We start from the raw sequence: 25,232 nt of genomic DNA, 5'->3' as shown, positions 1-25,232 counted from the left end.
AGGTATTATATCATCAGTTTTTCCTCTCCTCTAGAAGGCATTTTAGTTTTTTTTAATAGATTATATTCTTTCATTTGATATTTATTTTCCCAAATCTGTTACCTCTCTAATAAATCGGAAGTTGACAAAACAAGTCGAACAAGATCCAATTGCATTCTCAGTGGAGGTGGTCTTCCCATTCCCAAGGCCAATAATTATCCTTCAGTCACCATCACTAAAGTAGCTTATCTGCTTATTTCTCTATGTGGGGAACTTAGATATACTCAAATTATCTGTTGCTTCCCACATTCCCACAATAACATCTTTTCCAAAGTGCCAAAATGTTTCTCAAGTGTTTGAGACATCCTGGGATTATGAAAGATTTTATATAAATGCAATTGTTTTATTCTTAATTTAACGTTCCCTACACATATGCGGATCTACGGAATGGATCCTGGAGAACTATTCAATCAAAACGGGACTAAATGTTCTATCAGATTCATTTCATTGTTCTGGCCAATACCACCAGCTGAATTCTCTCATTTCTGTTTGTGGGATTTCACTATGTGCTGAATGACTGCCAAGTTTGTCTGCAGAATAATGGTTAATAAATTTGACACAATTAATTCATGTTGTGCACTTGATATTTGTGACATACTACACAAACGCACAATTTCTGCTAATTATTTTCTTCCACACTATGATTAACCAGAAGATAATGGTTTATATGTTAAAAATCATTCCAAATTGAGTGGTCTTTCAGAGAAGCATTGGCAGAGGTTGTTGTCCAGGGAACCTTTATTTCATTCAATATGTTTTTAATTATCTCTTGTTTATTGTATACATCATTGATACGGTTGGCAATTATAAAATGAGGGTTGTCATAAAAACATCTCACTCCGGAAGATGAATAGAGCCAATTTAGACCAATTAGGAAAGGGCGACAGGTTACTTTCCTATAGATGGGCATCACTTTTTTTTTATGGCTAATTTTACAAACACCATTTTTAATATTTCATTGCTATTAAATCACCTCAAATTCACTGATTGATTCTCTGGGACCCGGCGGGTTATCACCCAGCTATTAATTCAATAACATAACCACTTCACTCTATTCTTTTGTTCAAGAAGGAACTGCAGATGCTGGAAAATCGAAGGTAGACAAAAGTGCTGGAGAAACTCAGCCGGTGCGGCAGCATCTATGGAGCGAAGGAAATAGGCAACGTTTCAGACCCAAACCCTGAAGGAAATAGGCAACGTTTCGGGACGAAACCCAGAAGGGTTTCGGCCCGAAACGTTGCCTATTTCCTTCGCTCCATAGATGCTGCCGCACCCGCTGAGTTTCTCCAGCATTTTTGTCTACCTTCACTCTAATCTTTTGTTCCCTATTACAGGTGAATTGGCAACCTGTTCAGAGGTATCAGACAACTGTATATAATATTTACCCAATGGGAGATAGACACAAAATGCTGGAGTAACTCAGCGGGACAGGCAGCATCTCTGGAGAGAAGGAATGGATGACATCTCGGGTCGAGACCCTTCTTGAGCATTTACTCAGACATCCAAGGGTTGAAATGAAAAGATGGGATTAAAAAAAAAAAACTTCTCTTTATACTTGCATATTTGCTTGCATATATCTTATATCAGCTGTCCTCCTACAACAGTTAGTTCACTTGCCTGGGTAATGGTATCTAATCAATGATGACACCAGTGTTTGGAGCCAGCCCGCTCAAACTACATCACATAACAAAATGTATAACAATGTTCAACAGGCCAAGCAGTACCAAGAGATCACTGATGCTCCTGGATTGTTATAAAACCCAATTGTTTCATTTGTGACCAGGGAAAACAACTTGCGATCCTCTCTGGTACTCTTGTTCTCAGTAATTATTCATAAATTCTTTCAATTGGATGATCAACAAACATTAGCCTTGCCTGGTCACCCATATCCTAAAAACACATTTTAAGAAGTCCTGAACAACATATCAAGTTTGTGACAAGTTATTAGTTCATGACATCAATTGTTGGAAAGGCTTCAGGACCTCAGTTCTAGACATTATGGCCTCTATCTGACTACTACAGCTCAGCTGGGGATCCATGGGGTCTTACAAACAGAACTTGCTTTCTTTTTTTAAGCTTCATTCATCTCCTGAATGTTCACTCTAGCTATTTCTTTATTCAGAATAAACTGGGTTAATGAAGTAAGTTTTTTTCCCCCAGCACGTTGTCAGCATTATTGACAACATAGGTTCAAAATATTAGATATTAAATGAAAGATGCATGTTTTTCTCCATGGCTAATGGATCTAAATGTACCTAGACACCTGCAGTTAATAATTATGCATACATTTATTTCTAGTCACCAAATGTAATCCTGCAGATTTTAATCCTGTCAAATGACGTAAAATATATGCAAGATTTACTATATTTGATATTTATTCCGTCTCTTAGAAAAAAATATGCATGGTGACATGATACAGTTCAAAACCAGCCTCTATGATAAATTAAAAATGGTACTATTGGTTTATTATTGTTATGTGTACAGGGATACAGTGAATGGGCCCTGGCTATGCTTGCCTCTTTGTAGGGTACGTCGTACACTGGCCCGATCCCCGAACTCTCATCTCCGCTACATTAATGACTGCATCGGGGCTACCTCCTACACCCATGGACTTCATTAACTTCACTGCCAATTTCCATCCTGCACTAAAATTCACATGGACCATATACGACACCTCCCTCCCCTTTCATGATCTCACCGTCTCCATCACAGGAGATAAACTATTGACTGACGTCTATTACAAACCTAAGATAGACATAAAAAGCTGGAGTAACTCAGCAGGACAGGCAGCATCTCTGGAGAGAAGGAATGGGTGACGTTTTGAGTCGAGACCCTTCTTTAGACTGACTCTCACAGCTATCTAGACCACACTTCTTCCCACCTACTGCAAAGAATCTATCCCCTACTCCCAATTCATCCGTCTACGCCACATCTGCGCTCAAGATGAGGTGTTCCATACCAGGACATCCGAGACGTCCTCATTCTTCCCCTCTTCAATCCTGGATGAGGCCCTCGCACGTCTCCGCTCTTGCTCCCACTTCACCTATCGCAACAGGGACAGAGGTTCCCTGGTCTTCACCTTTCACACCATCAGCCGTCGCATACAGCACATAATCCTCCCACATCTTCCAGCGGGATCCCACCACTAGTCATATCTTCCCATCTCCATCCCTTTTCGCAGAGACCGTTCCATCCGCAACTCCCTGGTTAATTCATCCCATCCCACCCAAGGCATCCCCGCCCCAGGTACTTTCCCCTGCAACTGCAGGAGATGCAATACCTGCCCGTTTACCTCCTTCCTCGACTCAGATGAGGCAGAGGTTCACTTGCACCTCCTCCAATCTCATCTACCGTATCTGCTGTTCTAGGTGTGGACTCCTGAATATTGGCGAGACCGAGCGCAGACAGGATGATCGTTTCATTAAATAGCTTCTCTCAGTCCGACTGGGCCTATGCAATTTCCCAGTTGCCAAACACTTTAACTCCCCTCCAATTCTCATACTGACCTCGGCCTCCTCCATTGTCAGAGTGAGGCCAAATGAAAATTGAAGCAATAGCTCCTTATTTTTTCGCTTGGGCAGCTTACAAACAATATATATTGATTTCTCCAACTGCCCCCCCCCCCCCAATTTTTTTTAACAAAAAGGTCTCAAAGGCTTGATGAAGATTATCTCCACAAAAAGAATCACTTGCTGGAGAAGAATCACATCAGACAGGTTTCAAAAGCAGGGAAAACCTTTGCAATCTTCATTACAAAAACAACATGAAGCTTGTCATCCTCAGAAGATCACTTGAAAAATCACACTGATTTAGTTTTGGCACAAATAGCAAAAGGATACTTACTGCCTTCCCACGTGCAGTGTAATAGGTTAAGGGCCCCTTCCACTCTCTTCCAGTGCTGAAGGTGAAAGAAAGCATATGCTACTGCTTCACTGTCTCCCCGCTTCAGAATGTGTTCCGGTGGTAAAATTAAACTTTTCATTTCTAGTAAATACTACGGAAAATAAAGAAAGGGAACACTGATTATAGATATATTTAAAAAAAAGAAAGAAGCATTATCAAATGTAATTATCTTTAAATGCATTGAGGTAGAAGAGACAAAAATGGGAGGTATTATGAAGAGGGATGGCTTCCGAAGGTGAAGTATGAACACTGAAGTTGATTTTCGCTAATTTTTCACACCAAGCTGACATGAAATCCCTTAAACTCAAAGTGGATATTTTGGACAATCACTGTGCTCTCGGGTAACGTTGTAACTTTACTCCGGTGAGAAATTAGTATCTTCAGTATTGAAGTAATCTTATTCCTTTGAACTCATTTTTAAATCTTTCTAACTTATTCACTTTACGATCTCTTGAATGTCCCCACACTTCATCCAACTCCTATTCCTCATCATTCCATACATCCTGAGGGTTTTGGGGCACCATAAAGGGCCATGTTATGTAGTGGAACTAGTAATTCATTAACAAAATTATTTGCTCTCAGAAACTACACTGAAAACAGTGACAATATAAAGATAATGATAATCTTGAAACCTTGATTTATATTAGATTTATTTCTTAACTAGTTGTCTGCCACAGTTGTACAAGATGTTGGTAAGCTCACATTTATGATACTGTGTATAGTTTTGGTTTCCCTCCTATAGGAGGAAATGTGATTAAACACATTGGTTCAATGGCTCTTTATTACCACATATACCACATATACCACATTACCTCCATAATCTTTGGGACAAAGACCCATCATTTATTTATTTGTCTCGGTACTCCACAAAGTGCATGTTGTCAAATTTTATTAAAGGCAATTTTTATACATTTTGGTTTCACCATGTAGAAATTACAGCTGTGTTTATACATAGTCGTCCCCCCCCCCCCCCCCCCATTTCAGGGAACCATAATGTTTGGGACACATGGCTTCACAGGCATTTGTAGTGGCCTCCTTAATGCAGGTATCAGAGAGCTCTCAGCACATAGACTTTCCTCCAGTCTTTCCATCACTTTTGGAAACTTTTATTGCTGTTTGTCAACATGAGAACTAAAGTTGTGCCAATGAAAGTCAAAGAAGCCATTATGAGACTGAGGAACAAGAATAAAACTGTTAGAGACATCAGCCAAAACTTAGGCTTACCAAAATCAACTGTTTGGAACATCATTAAGAAGAAAGAGAGCACTGGGGAGCTTACAAATCGCAAAGGGACTGGCAGGCCAAGGGAGACCTGGTGACAGAAGAATTCTCTCTTTTATAAAGAAATACCAACACCTGTCCGACAGATCAGAAACACTCTTCAGGAGTCACGTGTAGATTTGTCATTGACCACTGTCTGCAGAAGACTTCATGAACAGAAATACAGAGGCTACACTGCAAGATGCAAAACTGGATAGCTGCAAAAATAGGATGGGCAGGTAACAGTTTGCCAAGAAGTACTTTAAATAGCAACCACAGTTCTGGAAAAAGGGCTTGTGGGCAGATGAGACGAAGATTAACATATCAGAGTGATGGCAAGAGCAAAGTATGTTGGAGAGAAGGAACTGCCCAAGATCCAAAGCATTCCACATCATCTGTGAAACACGGTGGTGGGGTGTTATGGCCTGGGCATGCATGGCTGCTGAAGGTACTGGCTCACTTATCTTCATTGATGATACAACTTCTGATGGTAGTAACATAATGAATTCTGACATGTATAGACACATCCTATCTGCTCAAGTTCAAACAAATGCCCCAAAACTCATTGGCTGAGGGTTTATTCTACAGCAAGACAATGATCCCAAACAAACTGCAAAAGCAAGAAAGGAGTTTTTCAAAGCTAAAAAATGGTCAAATCTTGAGAGGCCAAGTCAATCACCCAATCTGAACCCAATTGAGCATAAATATCACTAAATATGACTTACTTACGACATTGTTGTATCCCAAACATTATGGTGCCCTGAAATGGGGGGACTATGTATAAACATGGCTGTAATTGCAACATGGTGAAACCAAACTGTATAAAAATTGCCTTTATTAAAATCTGACAGTGTGCACTTTGCCCACATGTGATTTTTTCTATTACAAATCTCAAATTGTGGAGTACAGAGGCAAAATAAATAAATGATGGGTCTTTGTCCCAAACATTATGGAGGACACTGTACATAGGTACAGTGAAATTCCTTTTGCATAAAGTTCAGCAACTTAACTATACATAAGCACAATCCTCGATTAAGTACTTAAGTACAAAGTATATAGAAATAGTCCACTGAGACCATATACAAGAGTTACACGGTTTTGACACAATTTTCAAAGTCCAAGTTGCTTTAAGTGCAGCTAAGTTGCGGGGTCGGCCTGGTCAAGCGCAACAAAAGGCATCCTCCACCGCTGATCCACCTCTCTGTGCCGCTGCAGGCCACATCTGGTCCTCCGCATTTTGTCTCTTGGAGCGGTGCCCAATACAATTGAGCCCCTGGCTGGCTGGATCGGCCAGCAAACCGTCATCCCGAGGGCACAGACAGTAGCACTGACTTCCTCTTGCCTCCAGCCTACTCTTGTTCTCCGGTCCTTGGGGACGAGCAGGTCCGGGCCTGGCAGATTCCTTCTACAGGACCGATTTCTCGGCTCCGAGGCGTGTGAGCCTGGCCGGCTCTTCCCTCAATCAACCATGTATGTCAATTAAAAACAATACCAATTTCATCCTTTTCTTCTCAGTACTTCATGTTACAAATTATTTCACATTCTACAAATGGTTCTCACTGCACATAGCCATCCAGCTTCTATCTCTACCTCCACCGTCCTCTCCCCTCACCTGGCTCCACGTGTTCCATTCTTTTCTCCTTACCTGTCAATACCTATCACCATCTCCCAACTCTACCCCACTCCCCCATCTGACTTTATTTAACACCAGCCAGCCCTGCCCCATCCTCTCACTTCTTTATACGGGCTCCCTCTCCTCTACAATCTCAGTCCTGTTGCAGGATCTCAATCTGTAACATTGACCTTCTCTCCACCCGCACGGATCCTGCCCGATTCGCTGATTTGTTCCAGCAGTTAGTTTTTTTTGCTCTAGATTATAGCATCTGCAGTTTCTGATATTACTGAGAATACTGCCTGAGAAAATTTGAGCATCACTTCACACTCTTTTAGTAACATTTTAATTTGTCACTATTTCCCAAAGTGCATTGCTTGGATGCATTCCACGGACTGCCTTGCCGTTATAATTGTGATTGCAGTCTCTCTTTCAATATGCAGCATCTTTAGAAAGCAGAAGGAAAAGCATGAGCGGAATAAGACTGCGAAAGCAAACTTACATTTATATAATACACTGCGCTTCATCTGGGAATTCCAGGCAATTTACAGCCAATTTGAAAAGGACACAAAGTGCTGGAGTCACTCAGCAGGTCAGGCAGCATCTCTGGACAATAGACAATAGGTGCAGGAGTAGGCCATTCGGCCCTTCGAGCCAGCACCGCCATTCAATGTGATCATGGCTGATCATCCCCAATCAGTACCCCGTTCCTGCCTTCTCCCCATATCCCCTGATGGAGAACATGGATAGGTAATGTGTCAGGTTGAGACCCTTACTCCAGCACTTTGTGTCGCTTTGTGTATTAACCAGCGTCTGCAGTTCTTTATTTCTACATAATGACACGCTGCCGTAATGTAGGAAGCATAACAGCAAATGTTCAAAGAACAAAATCCATTACATTGCACTGAGATAAATCATCACAAAACTTGTTTTAGTTACGTTGGCTGAGAGATAAACATTGGTCAGGATACTTGGAGAATTCCTTGCTTATCTCCAAGAAGTAGCATTACAAGATCATCTAAAATTCCAAACCTCTGGGAGTGTAACACCCTTGTGACAAAATGAACTTGAATAAATATTCTAAAGTGAAAATTCTGCATGGATTAGGGGAAGTGCAGCTAGGTCGATTTCTCTTCAAAAGAGCTGGCATACAAACATCTAGTTTTTCCATTGAATTTTGCATCACTTCAGTCAACTCAAATCACTTTGCATTGAAGTACTTTTAATGAGAACCATTAATGAGATCTTCACGAATACATGACAGTTTGATTTAAGTATAAAAGAGTTAAAAAAGAGAATGTAATTGTCACCATTTTGATTCACAGTTTCTGTATTAAAGTTATCACTTTTTGTGATCGACTGTGAGAAGGAGCAAAATGGGCAGGACAATCATAGATGTTGTTTGATTGGCTGTGAAGATTGGAGAAACGCAGCCTGAAATGTTTGTTTTGTGCACTGACTGTCGAATAAATCATTGGAATATAATGCTAGATTGCGAATGTCTTTTGGAAAAAACATGTCGATTCGTAAATTCATAAGTCATAGGAGCAGAATTAGGTCTACTCTGCCATTCAATCAGGGCTAATCTATCTATCCCTCTCAACCCCATTCTCTTGCCTTCTCCCTGTAACCACTGACACCCTTACTAATCAAGAACCTGTCTATATCCACTTTAAAAATACCCAAAGACTTGGCTTTCAAAGCCGTCTGTGGCAATGAATTCCACAGATTCACCACCCTCTGGCTAAATAAATTAATCCTCATCTCCTTTCCAAAGATGTCCTTTTGTTCTGCGGCTGTGCCCTCTGGCTCTAAACTCTCCCACCAGTGGAAACATCCTCTCCACATCCACTGTATATCCAGGCTTTTCACTATTCGGTAAGTTTCAATGAGAGCGCCCCTCATCCTTCCAAACTCCAGCGAGTACAGGCCCAGAAACGACAGCACATCCCTCCTCAGATATGGGGCGCAAAACTGCTCCCCATACATTAAACCCTCATTACAAAGGACCATGGGGGAAGGGAATTTTGTCCGCTATTGTTGATTATCGACTATAACCAAGGGGGGGGTAAATATTAAGTAGCTTAAAACAAGGCTGGGTGGGGAGAAATGTGGCGCCGTGAATAAACCAGGGGTGATTCACAGGTCGGGGATGCCGTACAGCCCCGTGGATGCCCACGCGGTGTACTAGAGACGGGTCCAGGACTCACGTCGCCATCATACTGCTCGCTCTCTCCGCTCCCGCAGCTGGAAACATGCCAGCTTGTTGGGTAACCAGGCAGAAGTGGTGCAATGGGAGCCTTGCGCTGTTACCTGGTGAGCGAGGCACACGTTGCCAGGGCGACGCAGGATCAGTGACATGTGCTGCGTCTACATCCAACACCCCAGGACCTTGCTTTGCTGCAGCCATTGACCCATGCCCAATGCAATGCTCCTAAAGAGTTATTTTACTGCTTGCTCGCTCCCTGCCGCCACCTTTCCTCCGCCCAGCCTGCACTGTGAGTCACCCACCAGCCACCATCTGGAACGGTGTCTCAGTCCCCAGTAACTGAAATCCATTATAGAGGTTCGTAATAATGAGTGTAGACTGTATTCCAAACACGGACAGACCAGTGTCGTATAAAGCCTCAGCATTACATCCCTGCTCATGTGTTCAGTGAAACGGTCGCCAAGTCTACACTTGATCTCGCCAATGTACAAGAGGCCACAAATGAAGCGTCTCCACTCAATTTCAGAACCTTCTCAGAACCAAAGATACTAGAGGAGCTGTAGTATCTTTGCTCAGAACCTTGAAGACTTGCTACAATAATTTCATCCAAACTATGCAATTTTCACCATCTCACCCCAAACTGATTTCACACAACCTACAACCAGAGGCAATTATTGACACAGTTGCGATTTTTGCAACAAGCACACAGAAATGCCATGAAATAACTTTTTATTTCCACATTTTAAAAAAACTGGATTAAATACTTAAATTAGTATCAGCATCAAGTGTCGTTTGATATTTACCTTTTAAGTACCTTGGGTTAAACACACACTATATAAAAACGTTACTGAGCCACTTGTCTAAGAATGGTCATGGATATAGAGCTAACATTTGGTCCGATCACATAAACGATTCACAACTTATTTTTCATTTGGATCAGTCAAACATTTCAGCAGATGTCTGTCTGATAAAAAGTGATCAACCGGACATGTTAACTGTTTCTCTCACCAAAGATGCTGCCTGACTTACTGAGCATTTCCAATATATATATTTTTTTAATTTAAAATTTCAAACATGTTTTTTTTTGCTTTAGATCTGGTTTTGTGGGGGCGGGATGCGTTGATTAAAAGTACAAAATCGACAGTAAATAATACATAAAGAGTCTTGAAATTGTAATGTTATCTCTGTTTCTCTTTCCACAGATTCAGCATGACCTGCTGAGTACTTCCAGCATTTTCTGTTTTTAATTTAGATTTCCAGCATCCGAAGTTTGAAAAAAAAGTTTTTATTTGTCGAGTTCACTGCCATTTCTCTTCCAGAATTCAGATGAAGGGTTTTTGACCTGAAATATTCTCAGTTTCTCCTTCTACCAATGCAGCTTGCTTGTTGACCTGCTGAGTATTTCAGCATTTTCTGATTTTATTTTAGATTTTCAGCATCTATAGCTTTTTTGATTTTGACTAATGCATCTTGTTTTGGGAAATGTCACAAACGATAGGATTATTTACTAATCCGTTTTTCACACTGAGAAGTTTCCAGATTCATTTTCTTAAGGAATGCACTCAAGGTTTCTGAGACCCCTTTAGATAAAGTAGATTTACTGCCTCAGTAAGTTCCCTTGGAGCATTAAGACCTACACTCAGGTGGCTAATACTGACGCTAATCCTGACTAATCCCCCTTCAGTCTGTTTTACAGAGCAAGGATCACTGACGGACATTTAAGTTGTTGTGGGAAAGCTTGCCTGAATACCTGACCTCTGGTCTGACTCCTCACCCGCTTTGCAGCGATTGTGGCTTTGACTGCATTATGCCATTTTCTTGAGAACGGAAGCCAAAAAAAACTCATACATTTGCTTAATTAGGCTCAACTGTGAAAAACAAAATACAGCACCTTGGCAAAGGGGGTTGTGGAATATTTATGAAAATATATTAGACCACTCATAAAAAATGTACTTCAATTGCTGAATTATTAACACGATAAGAATGCCAATTTTACAGTTACTGATTTAATCAGTAGCAAAAACATCCACTGAGATCACAAGATAAAGGAAATCCAACTGGTAACATTTAAAATATTTGTAATATTGTGCATATGCATTTATACACAAGAGTTATATATTATTTTAAAACACATTCTCCCTCTTAAGCTCTTTTCTCCCTAAAGGCACAGTGGGTGAAGAGTACGACACACTATCTGAGCCTGTCTGCAGCCAAGAGGTGCAGTGCTTGATCAGTCATGCACACAACAACCAATTTCACTCCGCAATTAGCTTTCTCTGCTAACACTGTTTTGAGAGATGGGCACACACTGGGATAAACACAGACCCCTCAAGGTTATAGTCATTCATATCTACTTAATGAAACAGCTGTATTTGTCAAAGATTAGACACTCAAATCCACACTCTGACTCTCAAGGCTGCTGCTTCCCTACTATATACCTTATTACCACAGATGTCTAAAGCCTCCAAAAGGGGCTCCCAAAGGCCATATCTCATGACCTCTTACATACTGTGTTATTTTCACATCCTTGAAAAGTCAGTGATAAACAGACATATAGTTTAGGGAAAAAGAATAAATCTCTGAGAAAACACCGAGTGTGATACTGTGTCAATGACGTGCACTTTGCTTACATGTACATAGTCAGGTTTCTAATTGTTTGTTCCCTTTTCTAGTTTCCTTATTTTTTGTTAATCTCCCAGTTTAGGATGGTGAGGGATTAGTGGGAAGTACACAAGACTGGTCTTTGGCAATAACATGGAACAACATGTCATTTTACACTGTGCCGACTTTGATTTCCCATCAATTGGCAACACCAATCAATTTCATTCCATTGAGTACAAATCATTTTTTTATTAATGCATACTCTCCTCAAATCATTAAGACATTACGAGATTCCACTACGAGATGACAATCTGGGTGTTAATTGTGATAAGGAATACGACACACGTACATATACATACAATACATATTAAAAGATTATGAAAGCTTTTTAAGAAGCGGCAAAAAAGATCTATGTGGATAATCAAAGAACGGAGAGAACATACTCATCAGAAAAGACTGAATATGCAGGGTCACTTTTCTCCAGAAAGAAGGTAGGTCTCCAAAGCTAGTAAAAGGATTTGGTAGATATATTTTTGGGCAAAATCAGAATTAGGGTGACCTATAATCCAAAGTGAATTCAGGAGAAACCTTTTGATCCACAGCATGTTAAGAATATGGAATGTGGTATGTGGTAGGTTAGATGAAGAGGAAACATGATAAATACTCAAGGAAGAAACAAGAAAATACTCAAGGAAGAAAAGAGTAGACGGATTGAGGCTAAATAAAGAGTCTTTGCAGGGACTGCAGCTCACTGGGCCAGAATGGCTTTTTAATATGGGATACTCAAAGGTACTAGAGGATGGTCGATAGAATTGTTGCCAATGTTGAAATAAAATACTCATTAAAAAGCTTAAAAGCTACCTTCAAATTGTAGATTTAAAAAAAATGCTTCAATCTTATCATTACAAAGCTAATATATAAAATTCATTTCGCCCCTGGCCTTGAGATGTTGAGGATTAGCCATCACTTTGATCACTGCAGCCCCTGTTGCGAAGGTATTCCCAATGGGACCGTGACAATAATTCCTCTGTTTCTGTTCTGATATGGTACATATCTTAGCAAGAAAATAAACCTTATTTGCATTGATAGTAATGGAATGAATAATTCTCCACTTATTGTACTTCATACGAGCAATGATGATTATGCTAATAACCTCCAAGATGGTGATTTAGATTGTACCAAATTAATGGATGATTTAAGAGAGCAATATTCCATTTAATTTATGTCCGCAAAATCCACAGTGGCTCAGTGGAAAAACTGAAAGGACAATGAGCGATTAAAAACTGGAAAGGTTCTAGATTTTTACTTGTAGGCTATCCTGACCTCAGCTAGGACAACCTGAAGGGTGCCATAAATTTTCACTACACATCTGGATTTGGGAGGTAAGAAAAATCTGCTATGACTCTCACTCTCTACCTACATTTCCTGTAGTCATCTATATGGGAAATTAGCTTGGTTGGATTCTGTGTGTGAACAGACTGGGCATTGTAATATGGTTGAAAGGTTGAAAGGTTGAATTTATTGTCACATACACCTAGGTGTAGTGAAATTCTTTTTGCCAATGCAGCACATAAAAAAGAATACAAACATAGCAATAATAAATAGCTTCAACATAAAAACATAAAAACATCCCCCCACAATGGTTCCCATTATGGGGGAAGGCACAAAGTCCAGTCCCATCCCCAATGTTCACCCATAGTCGGGCCTATTGAGGCCTCCACAGTTGCCTTCACGGAGGCCCGATGTTCCAGGCCGTCCTCGCCTGGTGATGGTGTTCCGGCGTCGGGAGAGTCCTCTCAGCGGCTTGGGAACCCTGGAACGGCCGCCTCCCTACTCGAGACCGTGGCTTCCGGAGCCGACAAGGCCGCGCCGAATGGAGCTCAACTGGCGATCTCGTCGCGAGATCCCAGGCTCCCGATGTAAGTTCAGTGCCGCCGCCCGCAGCTCCGCGATGTTTTTAACGCCGGTCCCAGCTCACCGGAGTTCCAGCGCGGCGACCCGGGCAAGGCACCACCCGCCCCGCAATGCGCTCCAGCGCTGCACCGCCATCCTCACACACGCAGCTCTGCCGCCGCCGATGCCGGTGCCGCCGATGCCGAGGCTCATGGCGGTCCCCTCGCTCCTCGGACCCGCAGCTCCACAGCCGCCGCCGATGCCCGGGCGGCCCCCTCAGGAAACGCCGCTCCAGGCCCGCTGGTAGGCCGCGAGGACGGGTCGAAAGTGCAGCCCGGAGAAAAGCTGCATCTCCAACCAGGTAGGGACCCGGAAAATCAGTTTCCCCCTTCCCCCCCCCCTCCCCCACACATAAAAAAGCTAGAACTCCTCAAAAACAAAACACTAAACTAACTAAAAATAAGAAAAAAGATGAAAAAAAACAGACAGCTGCAGGCTAGGCAGCCATACCCCCTACAGGTCGGCGCCTGGTGTAGTACTGGTGTAGCTGAGCGGGTCAGACAGCATCCCTGGAGAACATGGATGGAATTCATAATAAAGTAGTATTCATCTCTATACTTATCAAACTCTGATCTTAAATGTGTATTTATATGTGTGATGTTCGTGTGCGTTTCACATCTCGAAAACACGACGCGCTAACGGTGAAATTTTTACATATGCCGATAAGAGATTTACGCCACGATGTCAAAGATCGCCTTATCTGAAAATTTCATGCATTATTTCTCGAGTTATTTATGAAAATATTCACAAATCTCAGATAACTTAGAAAATAAACGAGATAGTCTCGCTGATGACGTCACAATGGATCTGACTATCTGTCGTTGCTCGCGCTGCGATTGATAATAATAATAATGGATGGGATTTATATAGCGCCTTTCTAATACTCAAGGCGCTTTACATCGCATTATTCATTCACTCCTCAGTCACACTCGGTGATGGTAAGCTACTTCTGTAGCCACAGCTGCCCTGGGGCAGACTGACGGAAGCGTGGCTGCCAATCTGCGCCTACGGCCCCTCCGACCACCACCAGTCACTCACACACATTCACACACAGGCAAAGGTGGGTGAAGTGTCTTGCTCAAGGACACAACAACAGTATGCACTCCAAGCGGGATTCGAACCGGCTACCTTCCGGTTGCCAGCCGAACACTTAGCCCATTGTGCCATCTGTCGTCCCAAAGGATTGATGTCACCCTTGTTCTGTTTTCTGTACTTCTTGGCTTCTTAACTTTCACTTCTTTAAATTTGTCACTTAGCGTTTTTAAACTGCTGCTCAGGTCGTGCTGCGCGCTCCGCTGGGCTCCTTGAAGTTCTAGAACATGGCGGCAGCGGTCGTTATCAACGGGCACGGGGCAGCGCGATGGGAAGGTGGCCCGGGCAGCCATTACTCCCTCTGGGAGAAGCCGTTTATGGAGACCTGCGATTCCTCCGTCGATTGCAGGGACTCAGGGAATTTTGACTCCTTTTCATGGCTGGTGATCCCGACCCCACCTGGCGATCTCTGGCCGTCACGGGGGACGACCTTCTCTCCGTCTCCCCGGCCCGATTGCCTGTCATGCGGTGGGTGGGAAGCCACGATCGGCCTGCCCTCCACTGCATGGAGAGTGGTCCCGCCCGCTCAGCGTCCGCCTGGCCTCGGCCTCGCTCGGGTCCACTCCCGCCCGCAGCCTCGCTCGGGCCCGGCGCCTGGTGGGGAACTATTTAGTGGAAACCCTGAAGCACGTTTTTTTTTCAGGACTATGTATGGTTTAACTCCATAAGAATAGATTTGAGTTTGACAAACCTGGATCCTCTGGCTGTTTGGTCAAATCCTCACACTTAACCACAGGAGCCTCTGAGGAAACAACGGCCTTCAAATCTCAAAATCAGAATTGGAATCTAAAATAGGACCAATGCAAAAATTGGACCCATGACTCAATAAATAGTTTTAATGGAATATTTTCAATGCAACAACGACCAAAATTATTGTTAACTTTCTGGTACAGTTCTCATCCATTTTTTTTAAAGCTTACCACATACAGGAATAGATTGGGTGAATGCACAGTGTATTTTATCCAGAGTAGGGCAATCAAGAACCAGAGGACACAGTTTTAAGGTGAAAGGGGAAAGAGTTAATAGGAATCAGAGGGGCAACTTTATCATACAGAGGATGGTGGGTATATGGACTGAGCTGCCAGGGGAGGTAGCTGAGGCATGTACCACGACAGCATTTAAAATACATTTGGCAGCTATATAGATAAGAAAGGTTTAGAGAGATATTGGCCAAACATAGGTGGGGCATCTTGGTCGGCGTGGTCAAGTTGGGGGGAGAAAAAAAGAGGAGGGAAGAGACTGCAGCCCTAAGATTTTTGCCTCCATCACAGTGAGGAGGTGCTTGGTGGACTCACTGTGGTGGATGTTAATTTGTGTTTACTGTGTGTTCTGTTGTCTATTATTGTATTATTGTATGTATGACTGCAGGCACGTAATTTCGTTCAGACTGAAAGGTCTGAATGACAATAAAGGAATTCAATTCAATTCAAAAGTCCATTTTATGCTTAAGACAAGAATGGGAAAATGGCACATGATTTTTTCCCCCTCTATTTTCCAACTACTCAATAGCCTTTCAGCCAGTCAAATGTGTATCCTGGCCCATACATCCAGTCAATCAAACCATTGAGAAAGTAGCACCATCAACATCAAGCAACATTGCCCAGCTTGGACAAAGTTAAGCAACTTGTTCACTTTTTTTCTTATTTGTTTAGAACATAGAACAGTGCGGCACACGAACAGGCTCTTTGGCCCACAATATCTGTGTTAAACATGATGCCAAACACCATCACTTATCTACCTGCACATAACTCATCTCTCTTCACATCCATACGTTTAACCAAAAGTCTTTTACATGCCACTAATGTGTCTGCTTCGACCATCGCCCCCGGCAGCACAATCGAAGCATTCGCCCCCGTTGTAAAATACTTGCCCTGCACATCTCCTTTAAACTTTGCCCCACTCTCCTTAAATCTATGCCCTCTAGTATTTTATTTTTTCCATCCTGGAAAAAAGATTCTGATTGTCTACCCTTCCTTTCATATTTCTATATACCACTATCAGGACATCCGCAACCTCTGGAGTTCTAGACAAAACAATCCAAGTCTGTCCAACCTCTCCCTGTAGCTAATACCCTCTAACCCAAGCTTCATTTCAGGAAACCTCCTCTGCACCTTATACAAAGCATCCTAATTGTTCCTGTAATGGGACAACACAATAATCCAAATGTGGCCTAACTAAAGCCCTATGAAGCTGCATCAAGACTTCCTGACTCTTATACTCAAGGCCCCGACGTATGCATACCACATTCCCTCTTCACCACTTTCAGGGAATTATGGACTTGGACTCAAGATCCTTCTGTACATCAATGCTGTGATGGGTCATGCCATTAATTGGTTATTCAGACAATGCAACCATGATACTAACAAGCCAGTGCATAAGAGGAATTCTCATATCCCCTTGGCTCTTTTGCCTATCAAGTTTAGTGGAGATTGATGCTCGCACTGTTATTTAATTGGCGGCCCTGGAACAAACAGTTTGGGGTCACCGTGAAAGCTATAGGAAGAGGTTTGCAAACGACAATTAGCAAATCAGACATTACAATTTACTGAGCAAAGCATAACTTGAAAACTTGCAATTTGAAATCATACATTACCCATTTTGCACCAAATGTGCATTTCCTATTTTGTGCTGTGAACATAATTCATGTGAATAACTACTGAATGTAATCTTATTTTGTCACACCTCAGCTTTACCAGTACCAAAAAGTTAAAGAGTTATAAAATGAACAATTTTCTGATGTGCTTAGCCACTTGCTGCTTTACACAAATTCTACATTCAACAAGAATAACCAAGCAAAATTATTCAGTAGACAGGGTAATTTAATGGAAGTCCTGAATAGCATTTGTGCAGCATTTTGTACGGTGTAACTTTAAAGCTGATGAAGAGTGTGGTGCTCTGCCTGTGCAACATAAGTTAAAGCTGGAAGCTATTAGTTGTAAGGTGGATCAAATAATTCTCTTTAGACCAATTTGCTGTTGGTCATTGAATAAGCTGGGGAGGAGAGGGTCCAGCTTAAATTGAGGCGCAGGTGCTGGCAGCCCTATTGATGTTGAGCCCCAGCTCCTGCTGTGACTTCTACACAGCGGATTACACCATCTTTTGCAAAAATAAGGCACATCATGCAAGGGATCTGTGACTGGCAATGAGTAGCAGGGAAAAAAACCCACGACTGAAATGAATAGTTAGCTCCAGCAATATCAAGCAAGCAGCAGTGCTTTCTGAAAACAGTTTCACAGCTGGATTAACTAAGCACCTTGTAAGCATGTGGAGACAAAATTCCTTTCATCAGAGACGGTTGCAATGGTAGAGTATTTTGTTGTGTCTTGTAAATGTCCAGTTTCATCCATTCTACCTTTGACGACTGAAGTTATTGCAATATCAATTAGCCATGAGGTTATAGGAGATGGGATTCGCCACCCTCGAAAAAAAAAAAAATGATTATGTACCGCAGTTTGAAATAAAGTCCCTTTTCTTGAGTCTCTGTCCCCGCATTCATGACTCTCCCACTCATGAAAATATCTCAATATCTAGCAATGTCTCGGCCTCTTGAGATCTTATACATCCCAATACGATAACCCTTTATTCTTTCAAACTCCAAAAAAATGTAGGGCCTTCTTCATTAGCCTCTTGAGGACAATGCTCACATCTCAGTGATTAGCCCGGTGAATTTATTTTGGACTACTTTCAGTATCCTTTCTTAGGTAGGAAAACCTAAACTGGGTGTTGTACTCTGGGCGTTGCCTCACTAACACCCTGTACAATCGCAACAAAACTTGTCCATTCCTATTTATGCATTGTATCTACAATTTATTCTTGCATCTATCATTGCCGTGTATACTGTTTACTCTATGAGCTTCGTGCAAACAAGGAATTTCATTGCACCCTGATGCAAATAATAATAAATCTGAATCTAAACTCCAACTTGCAATAAAGAGCTATGTGCTACTTGTTTTCTTAACTACTTGCTGCACCCGCCTGCTAACATTTTGTGATTCATGCACAAGAACACTTAGATTTCTCTGAACTTCACTCAGTTGCAGTTGTTTATCATTTAGATAATAATCTGCCTTTCAAATCCTTTTCCAAATTACATGACCTCAAACATTTCCTACATTCAACACCATTTGCCAAGTTATTGACCACTCATTCTATCTATCCATCCCAGTGAAGTTTCGCATATTCCAGATTCAGGAACAGCTCCTTACGGTGTTCAAGTAACCTAGGGTGCATCCTCGATCTTTTAACCAGCCTCGTTGTGGACATTGGGATTTTTCTCTGCAACTGTAAAGCTATAATGCTGTTTTTACTGCACTCCAGTATTTTTCTCTTTGATCTAGTCAAGAGAGTTTATTGTCATGTGTCCCAGATAGGACAATGATCTACCAGTTGCACGTGCATGGCATATATATAGTATGATATGGCTGGATAACATGCAGTGTGTTTAATTAATAATAAACCAATACAAGGATTGACAAAGGAAAGTTAGTAGATGTTGTTTACTTGATTTTCAGAAGGCCTTTGATAAGGTGCCACATGTGAGGCTGCTAAACAAGTTAGGAGCCCGTGGTATTACAGGAAAGGTATGAATATGAATAGAAGATTGGCTGACTGGCAAAGGCAAAGAGTGGGAATAAAGGGGGCCTTTTATGGTTGGCTGCCGACGACTAGTGGTGTTTCGCAGGGGTTGGTGTTGGATCGCTACTTTTCACATTATATCTTAATGATCTGGATGATGGAATTGATGGCTTTGTGGCCAGGCTTGTGAGTGATACGGAGATATGTGAAGGGGTGGATAGTGTAGAGGGAGTCTGCAGAAGGACTTGGGCAGGGAGAGTAGGCAAAGAAGTGGCAAATGGAATACAGCGGTGCAAAGTGTATGGTAAAGCACTTTACTGGAAGGAATAAAGGGATAGACTATTTTCTAATTGGAGAGAGGATTCAGAAATCAGATGGAGAAAGAAACTTAGGAGTGCCGGTGCAGGATTCCCAAAAGGTTAATTTGCAGGTTGTGTTGACGGTGATGAAGATGGTAATGCTTGCATTGATTTTTAGGGGACTAGAAGGGTGTAATAATGAGGCTTTATACTGGTCAGGTCCCAGCTTTCACTTGTCCTTTTGTGCAGAGCAGCTCTTGGGCTTGTGTGGCAAAGGGGTGCCGTGACTTGAGGCGCACTCGTCGCCAGTTGCCCCAAACACTGGCCACCAAATGGTGAACGACGAGGTCTGATTGACCTAATCAATGACACATTGGCCTGGCTCGCCTCAACGGAGCTGCAGGTCTAAAAGACATACTGTGGGGCGTAGGTCCCGAAATGAAAGCGAGGAGCCAGGTATTTCCAGAGGTACCTTTTATTATGTCCTTCCAGGTAGCAGGGAAGTCCATGAGAGAAAGATGGCACCCAAACCCTTGCCTTTAATCCCTCTGGTTAAGGGCCGCCTCTGGACTGAACCATTCCCGTGCCGAGGGGTTTGATAGTTGGGATGGCCCGACCCTTGGGAGCCGCCACAGTACGACAGAAGAAGAAGACTTGTCCTTTTGCATACCTTTCATTCAATTGTTCTCTGTACCTTTTCATATCTCTCGTTTCCCTCTCCCCTGACTCCCAGTCTGAAGAAGGGTCGCGACCTAAAATGTCACCTGAAACTACTTTTTCTCCAGAGATGCTGCCTGACCCCGCTGAGTTACTTCAGCATTTTGTGTCTGTGCTCAGTGCAAAACGTTGCCTCAAAAAATCTGTCGATATTTTAACTGCCCGCATTCAGTGTAGAATAAGGTTGAATTGGTGGATTTGTAGTCTGAGTGACTGTAAAGAGAACTACCAAAAGAAAGTTAAAGCACAGAATTTCATATATGAAGAAGTCCATTCAGTTCATGAATTCCCATTTATTTTGTTCCTTGTGAAATTCAAAACCGATCTGAAGAAGCCTATATCTTCTTTGAATTGTGAACATTTATCTACTTTTCCCATGGGGACGGGAGGGGAGTGAGGGGGTAATGCAGTACTGTAAGCCCTGTAATCATCCATAAAACCATGTACAACATACTCTACAGGGAAAAGCACTTCAATTACTTAATGAAATAACCTTAGAAGGAACATCGGTTTATAGCAATGGAGAGAAAAAAAAAACAGCTTTCGTACAATGAACCTTTGCTATATTCTGCAGCTGGAAACATCACTCAGCAAGATGCATCTTCTGTGCTAAATTTACCCCATTTTAAAGTCCAAGTGAGCCTACATCTCAACCCCATTGGTTTCAATGGGGACACGTGGACTCTCACATTACATGAAACACTGATGACTTGGGTCCGATTTGTTCAATTAAGATGCAATTAGCACGCTTTCTCTCCCATAAAATAACACTAGCATCCAATCTGCTTAAAACTTCAACAGGATAGCTATATATAAATGAGCTTGGCATTTCATCCTCACGGCAGAACAAGAAAATTAATTTGCACTTTGCCAGTACATCTTTCTATTGCCCAAACTTCCCTCCACTGCAGTCTAAATGAGCTTGTTTTTGATTCAGTGCCAACAGTGCGGCTGAGCCCATTCCATGTACTGACAGCTGGCGTCCACTCTAATGAGCTACTGCCGCCAAGTTAAAAAAAAGCAGAATTAAAACAACACGTAATAAACAACAAAAGATATGACAGACCAACTTCAGGCCAATAATCCAGCGGAAGGGATCAAGTGGCCGTTCATGACAGAATTGGAGCGGCTTGATTAGATTACGCGGCAGTAATCATTCCCATGTACCCCATTACTGTACACAATTTCCCTCAGGAAAGTGTATTTTGAGCATTTATACATAATGCCAATAATGCTGCAATGAATAATTATTTTTTCTATAAATTCTGTTTTCAGAATGGATTTTTAACATGCAGATGCAATTTTATGGAAAACAGGTTGAAGTTATAACAAGAAATTTAAAACTGGTTCATAGAGAGTTCACTCTCTACTCACTTTGTGCATTGAGGATGTCTCATCATAACCTCGACCCACCAGCTAAGGTAAATTGTATTTCGTGCATACATGTCTTACAAATAAAATTACTCACAAAAATTACAATTAAAAAATTCTTTCAGACAATTTGTTTTCTCAAGGTCTGCATTGAGACATATTAAATGAATGTAACGATATGTTCTTATCTTGTGGAAGCTCTCCAAAAAAGATTATGACCAAATTTTCTTAGTCAGCCCAAATCCTGACTAAAGAAGCCAAACTCCTGATGCTTACCTTTGCTGCGCAATTCTATAATGTTTCCTGCATTTCAAGGGTCAAATAGGGGTAGGACATGCACCATCAATGATTGGGCACATCGCAGCATTGAAGAACAAACAGCCTTGATGTACATGGCCAAAGGCCTGAAGTGGCAGCACAGATAGACAGGGCGCTGGGACGTTTGTTTTCATTGTTTAGGGGAAGGACATAAAGGCAGGGAGGCATTGGCACAACTTGATAAAACATTGCTTAGGCCACAGTTAAATGATGTGCAGTTTGAATTGCCACACTGTAGGAAGGATGCGATCTTTCTGAAAAGTATGTAGAAGAGATTCACCAGGGTGTGTAGGAAAGAACTGCAGATGCTGGTTTAAATCGAAGATAGACAGAAAGTGCTGGAGTAACTCAGCCGGACAGGCAGCATCTCCCGAGAGAAGGAATGGTCTCGACCCAAAACGTCACCCATTCCTTCTCTCCATAGATGCTGCCTGTCCCGCTGAGTTACTCCAGTATTTTGTATCTATCTTAGATTCACCAGGATGTTGTTTGGCATGGAAGAGTTTAGTTATGAGGAAAGAATGGATGGACTGGGTTAGTATTTTAGCTGAGGATCACCTGATGGAGGGATCGAAAATTATAAAGAGTCACAGATAGAGTATAAACATTTTCTGATGACAGATATACTTAAGACCAAAGGGCACAAGTTGAGATGGAATGTTCTGCCCGATGGATTAGTGAAGGCAGAGACCCACACAAAGTTTAAGAAGCATCTGCATAAGCATTTGCATCACCAAGGCATTGTAGGCTACAAGAGCAAGTGCTGGTAAATTGAATTAATATGGAAAGGCACTCGAAGGTCAGCATATACAGGGTGGGCCAAAGGGCCTGTTCCAGTTCTGATGACACACGAGCAATATGGGCATGAGGTTATGTTAAAAATGAAAAAAAAAAAAAAACAAGGAATTATCATTTACAATAAAAGTCTATACATTCAAAAATTAACCTCCTTTCTTGGTCTCTGAATGTTGGGTTCTCTGAAATTCACCCACATAGTTCTAACTGAGCAGAAAATTTCAAAAAAATATCCCACACACAAGCATTTCTAATTTTTTTCCCCCAAAGCAAGGTAAAGGTTCCAGAATGCATCACAAGAGTTAAAAGTTTTAATTAATCTTGACATGACTTTTTCCCACCAACAGAGTAAAGATCCAAGCAATGCAGCTCAGGACAATTAATACCATAGAGATTTAGATGAGACAAATAGCTCAAAGCTGACATCTGCTGGTCCTCATAGAAACCGTCTGCCATATTGTTAAACGATGGAAGAGATTTTGCACAGCAGCATTTCCTTCCAAAACTTATTTCCTGCTTGGAACTACACAGTTATTTAACATATTGCAAATATCAATATATATTTTAATATATTTCAAATAATCTTGATTATCTCAGTTAGTATTCCTTTTAATGTCTCAATTCCAGATTGAAAGGCTGATCAACAGAGAAATGTGAAGTGATTAAAGGATTTGGAGGTGATGTTGGTAAACACTTCCTTACATACAGGACTGAGGAGTTCTGGAGCTTTTCAAATACCCAACCCCCACACTTCACCCCAAAATGTTATTACGGCCGGAGGGTTAGTAGAGGAATTCTAAAGTGAGATTGATAGTTTTTGTTAGGCTAGAGTATTAACGGTCAAGGAAACAAAATAAGTGGGGAAACAAAGAAGTGCAGATGCTGGTTAATACACAAAAGGACACCACGTGCTGAATTAACTCAGTGGGTCAGGCAGCATCTCTGGAGGGCATGGACAGGCAATGTTTCAAGTTGAGACCCTTCTCAGACTGATTGGGGGGGGGGTATGGGAGAGGGGAAGAAAAGCTGGATGTCCTTTTGTGAACAAAATAGGTGCACCTAAATAAGCTATAGGTGAACAATAATCTATGTGAATAATCAATGTAAACTGAAAGAGAAGAACAGGTTCCCCTAGATCCTACATTATTGAGCAGTGGGAGCAGTACCGGATCAGTACCGAAGGCACAATGACCTTCACCTCTTCCTTTACAGTTCTATGATTCGGTAATTGTACCCAAAGAGACGAAGTGCACACAAAAGGCAATTTTTTTAAAATAGTATCACTGTGAACTGATAATTGTCAAAGAGCTACACAGTTCAAGAAGATTCCTAGTCTGATTCTAAAGCCATATTGAGTGAAGTTACCTTACATGAAACACTGTGGCCGAGTCAAGGAGAGCAGGGGGAAATAAGGGCGACAATGTAGTCAATCAGCCAAAATTTGTCGATGGCCAGAGAATTGTAGCAAGATGTAGGTGAGAACGTCCCTTACAGCAGGAGTGGAATGTTTGAAAAGACCAGCCTCCAATGGTGCACGTTAACATATAAAAATTGTGCTCTTAAATTAAAGGTCACAAACAACTGTTACTTCATATTCAGATTAATTTATTATCACATACACGAGGGTGCAATGAAATTCCTGGATCACATGAAGTTCACAGCATAAAAGGTCAGACTTTTCAGAGACCTAGAGGCTGCAAAATGGAGCCGGGACATGATGACCCTCTGCGTGCTATCCAGAAGGGGATCAATTTGTACAAAAGCACGGTGTGATTTGACTGGATAGCATGTAGAACAAACATTTCACTGTATCACTGTACATGTAACAATAAACTAGCTAAACTAACATAACTAACGGTAATAGTAGATGCGATAAAAACAAACAACAGAATGGTTTGAAGATTGTAGTGCAATATGAAATAGTGTAAAAAAATGTATTAAAGTGCAACACAGAATATTCAAATGAGGTAGAGTTAATAATAATGGTCCGTGGCAGCATTTCCAGGAAGGGGATGCGAAAGAAGTGATTGATTCGGGAAGCCACATGGAAGAACACATTCTTAATTCTGGATGTCTTCTCCCAGAAGGTAGTATAGACCAAAGGAGTGGCAGGTATCCTTGGTGATACTTCCAGCATTCTGGAGCCAACACACTGTGAAGATGGAAACACAAAAGACTGCAGATGCTGTAATCTTGAACTAAAAACAAAGTGTCGGAGGAACGTAGGGGGTCAGGCAGCATCTGTGAAAGTAAATGGACAGACTATGCTTCATATTAGGTCAGAAGGAAGAAAATGGTGAAAGCCTGTGATGGACTGGGCAGTGTTCACCTCTTGGTCAAGAGCAGAGTACCTCCTATACCAGGCTGAGATGTAATTTATCAAAATACTTGCTGTAGCGCATCTGTAGAAGTTTGAGAGAATCCTCATGGACAAAGAAAGCAATTGTGTCATGCAATTTTTTGATCACCACATCAGTGTGAAAGGACC

General features: G+C 41.8%; 1 protein-coding gene across 4 annotated transcripts in view; it reads right to left on the bottom strand.

Moving 5' to 3' along the window:
• Window positions 1-25,232, bottom strand: part of LOC116986719 (suppressor of tumorigenicity 7 protein homolog) — a 139,998-nt gene that overhangs the window by 26,272 nt on the left and 88,494 nt on the right. For all 4 annotated transcript variants that reach the window (XM_033042316.1, XM_033042318.1, XM_033042319.1 and 1 more), the window contains one exon: window positions 3,883-4,033. In XM_033042316.1, coding sequence (XP_032898207.1) covers window positions 3,883-4,033 — 151 coding nt within the window. The remainder of the gene's footprint in view (window positions 1-3,882; window positions 4,034-25,232) is intronic.

Source organism: Amblyraja radiata, chromosome 24, assembly GCF_010909765.2.
Source record: "Amblyraja radiata isolate CabotCenter1 chromosome 24, sAmbRad1.1.pri, whole genome shotgun sequence".
NCBI lineage: Eukaryota > Metazoa > Chordata > Chondrichthyes > Rajiformes > Rajidae > Amblyraja > Amblyraja radiata.
The sequence above is the reverse complement of the archived record's forward strand: the minus strand, read 5'-3'. Positions and strand labels throughout refer to the sequence as shown.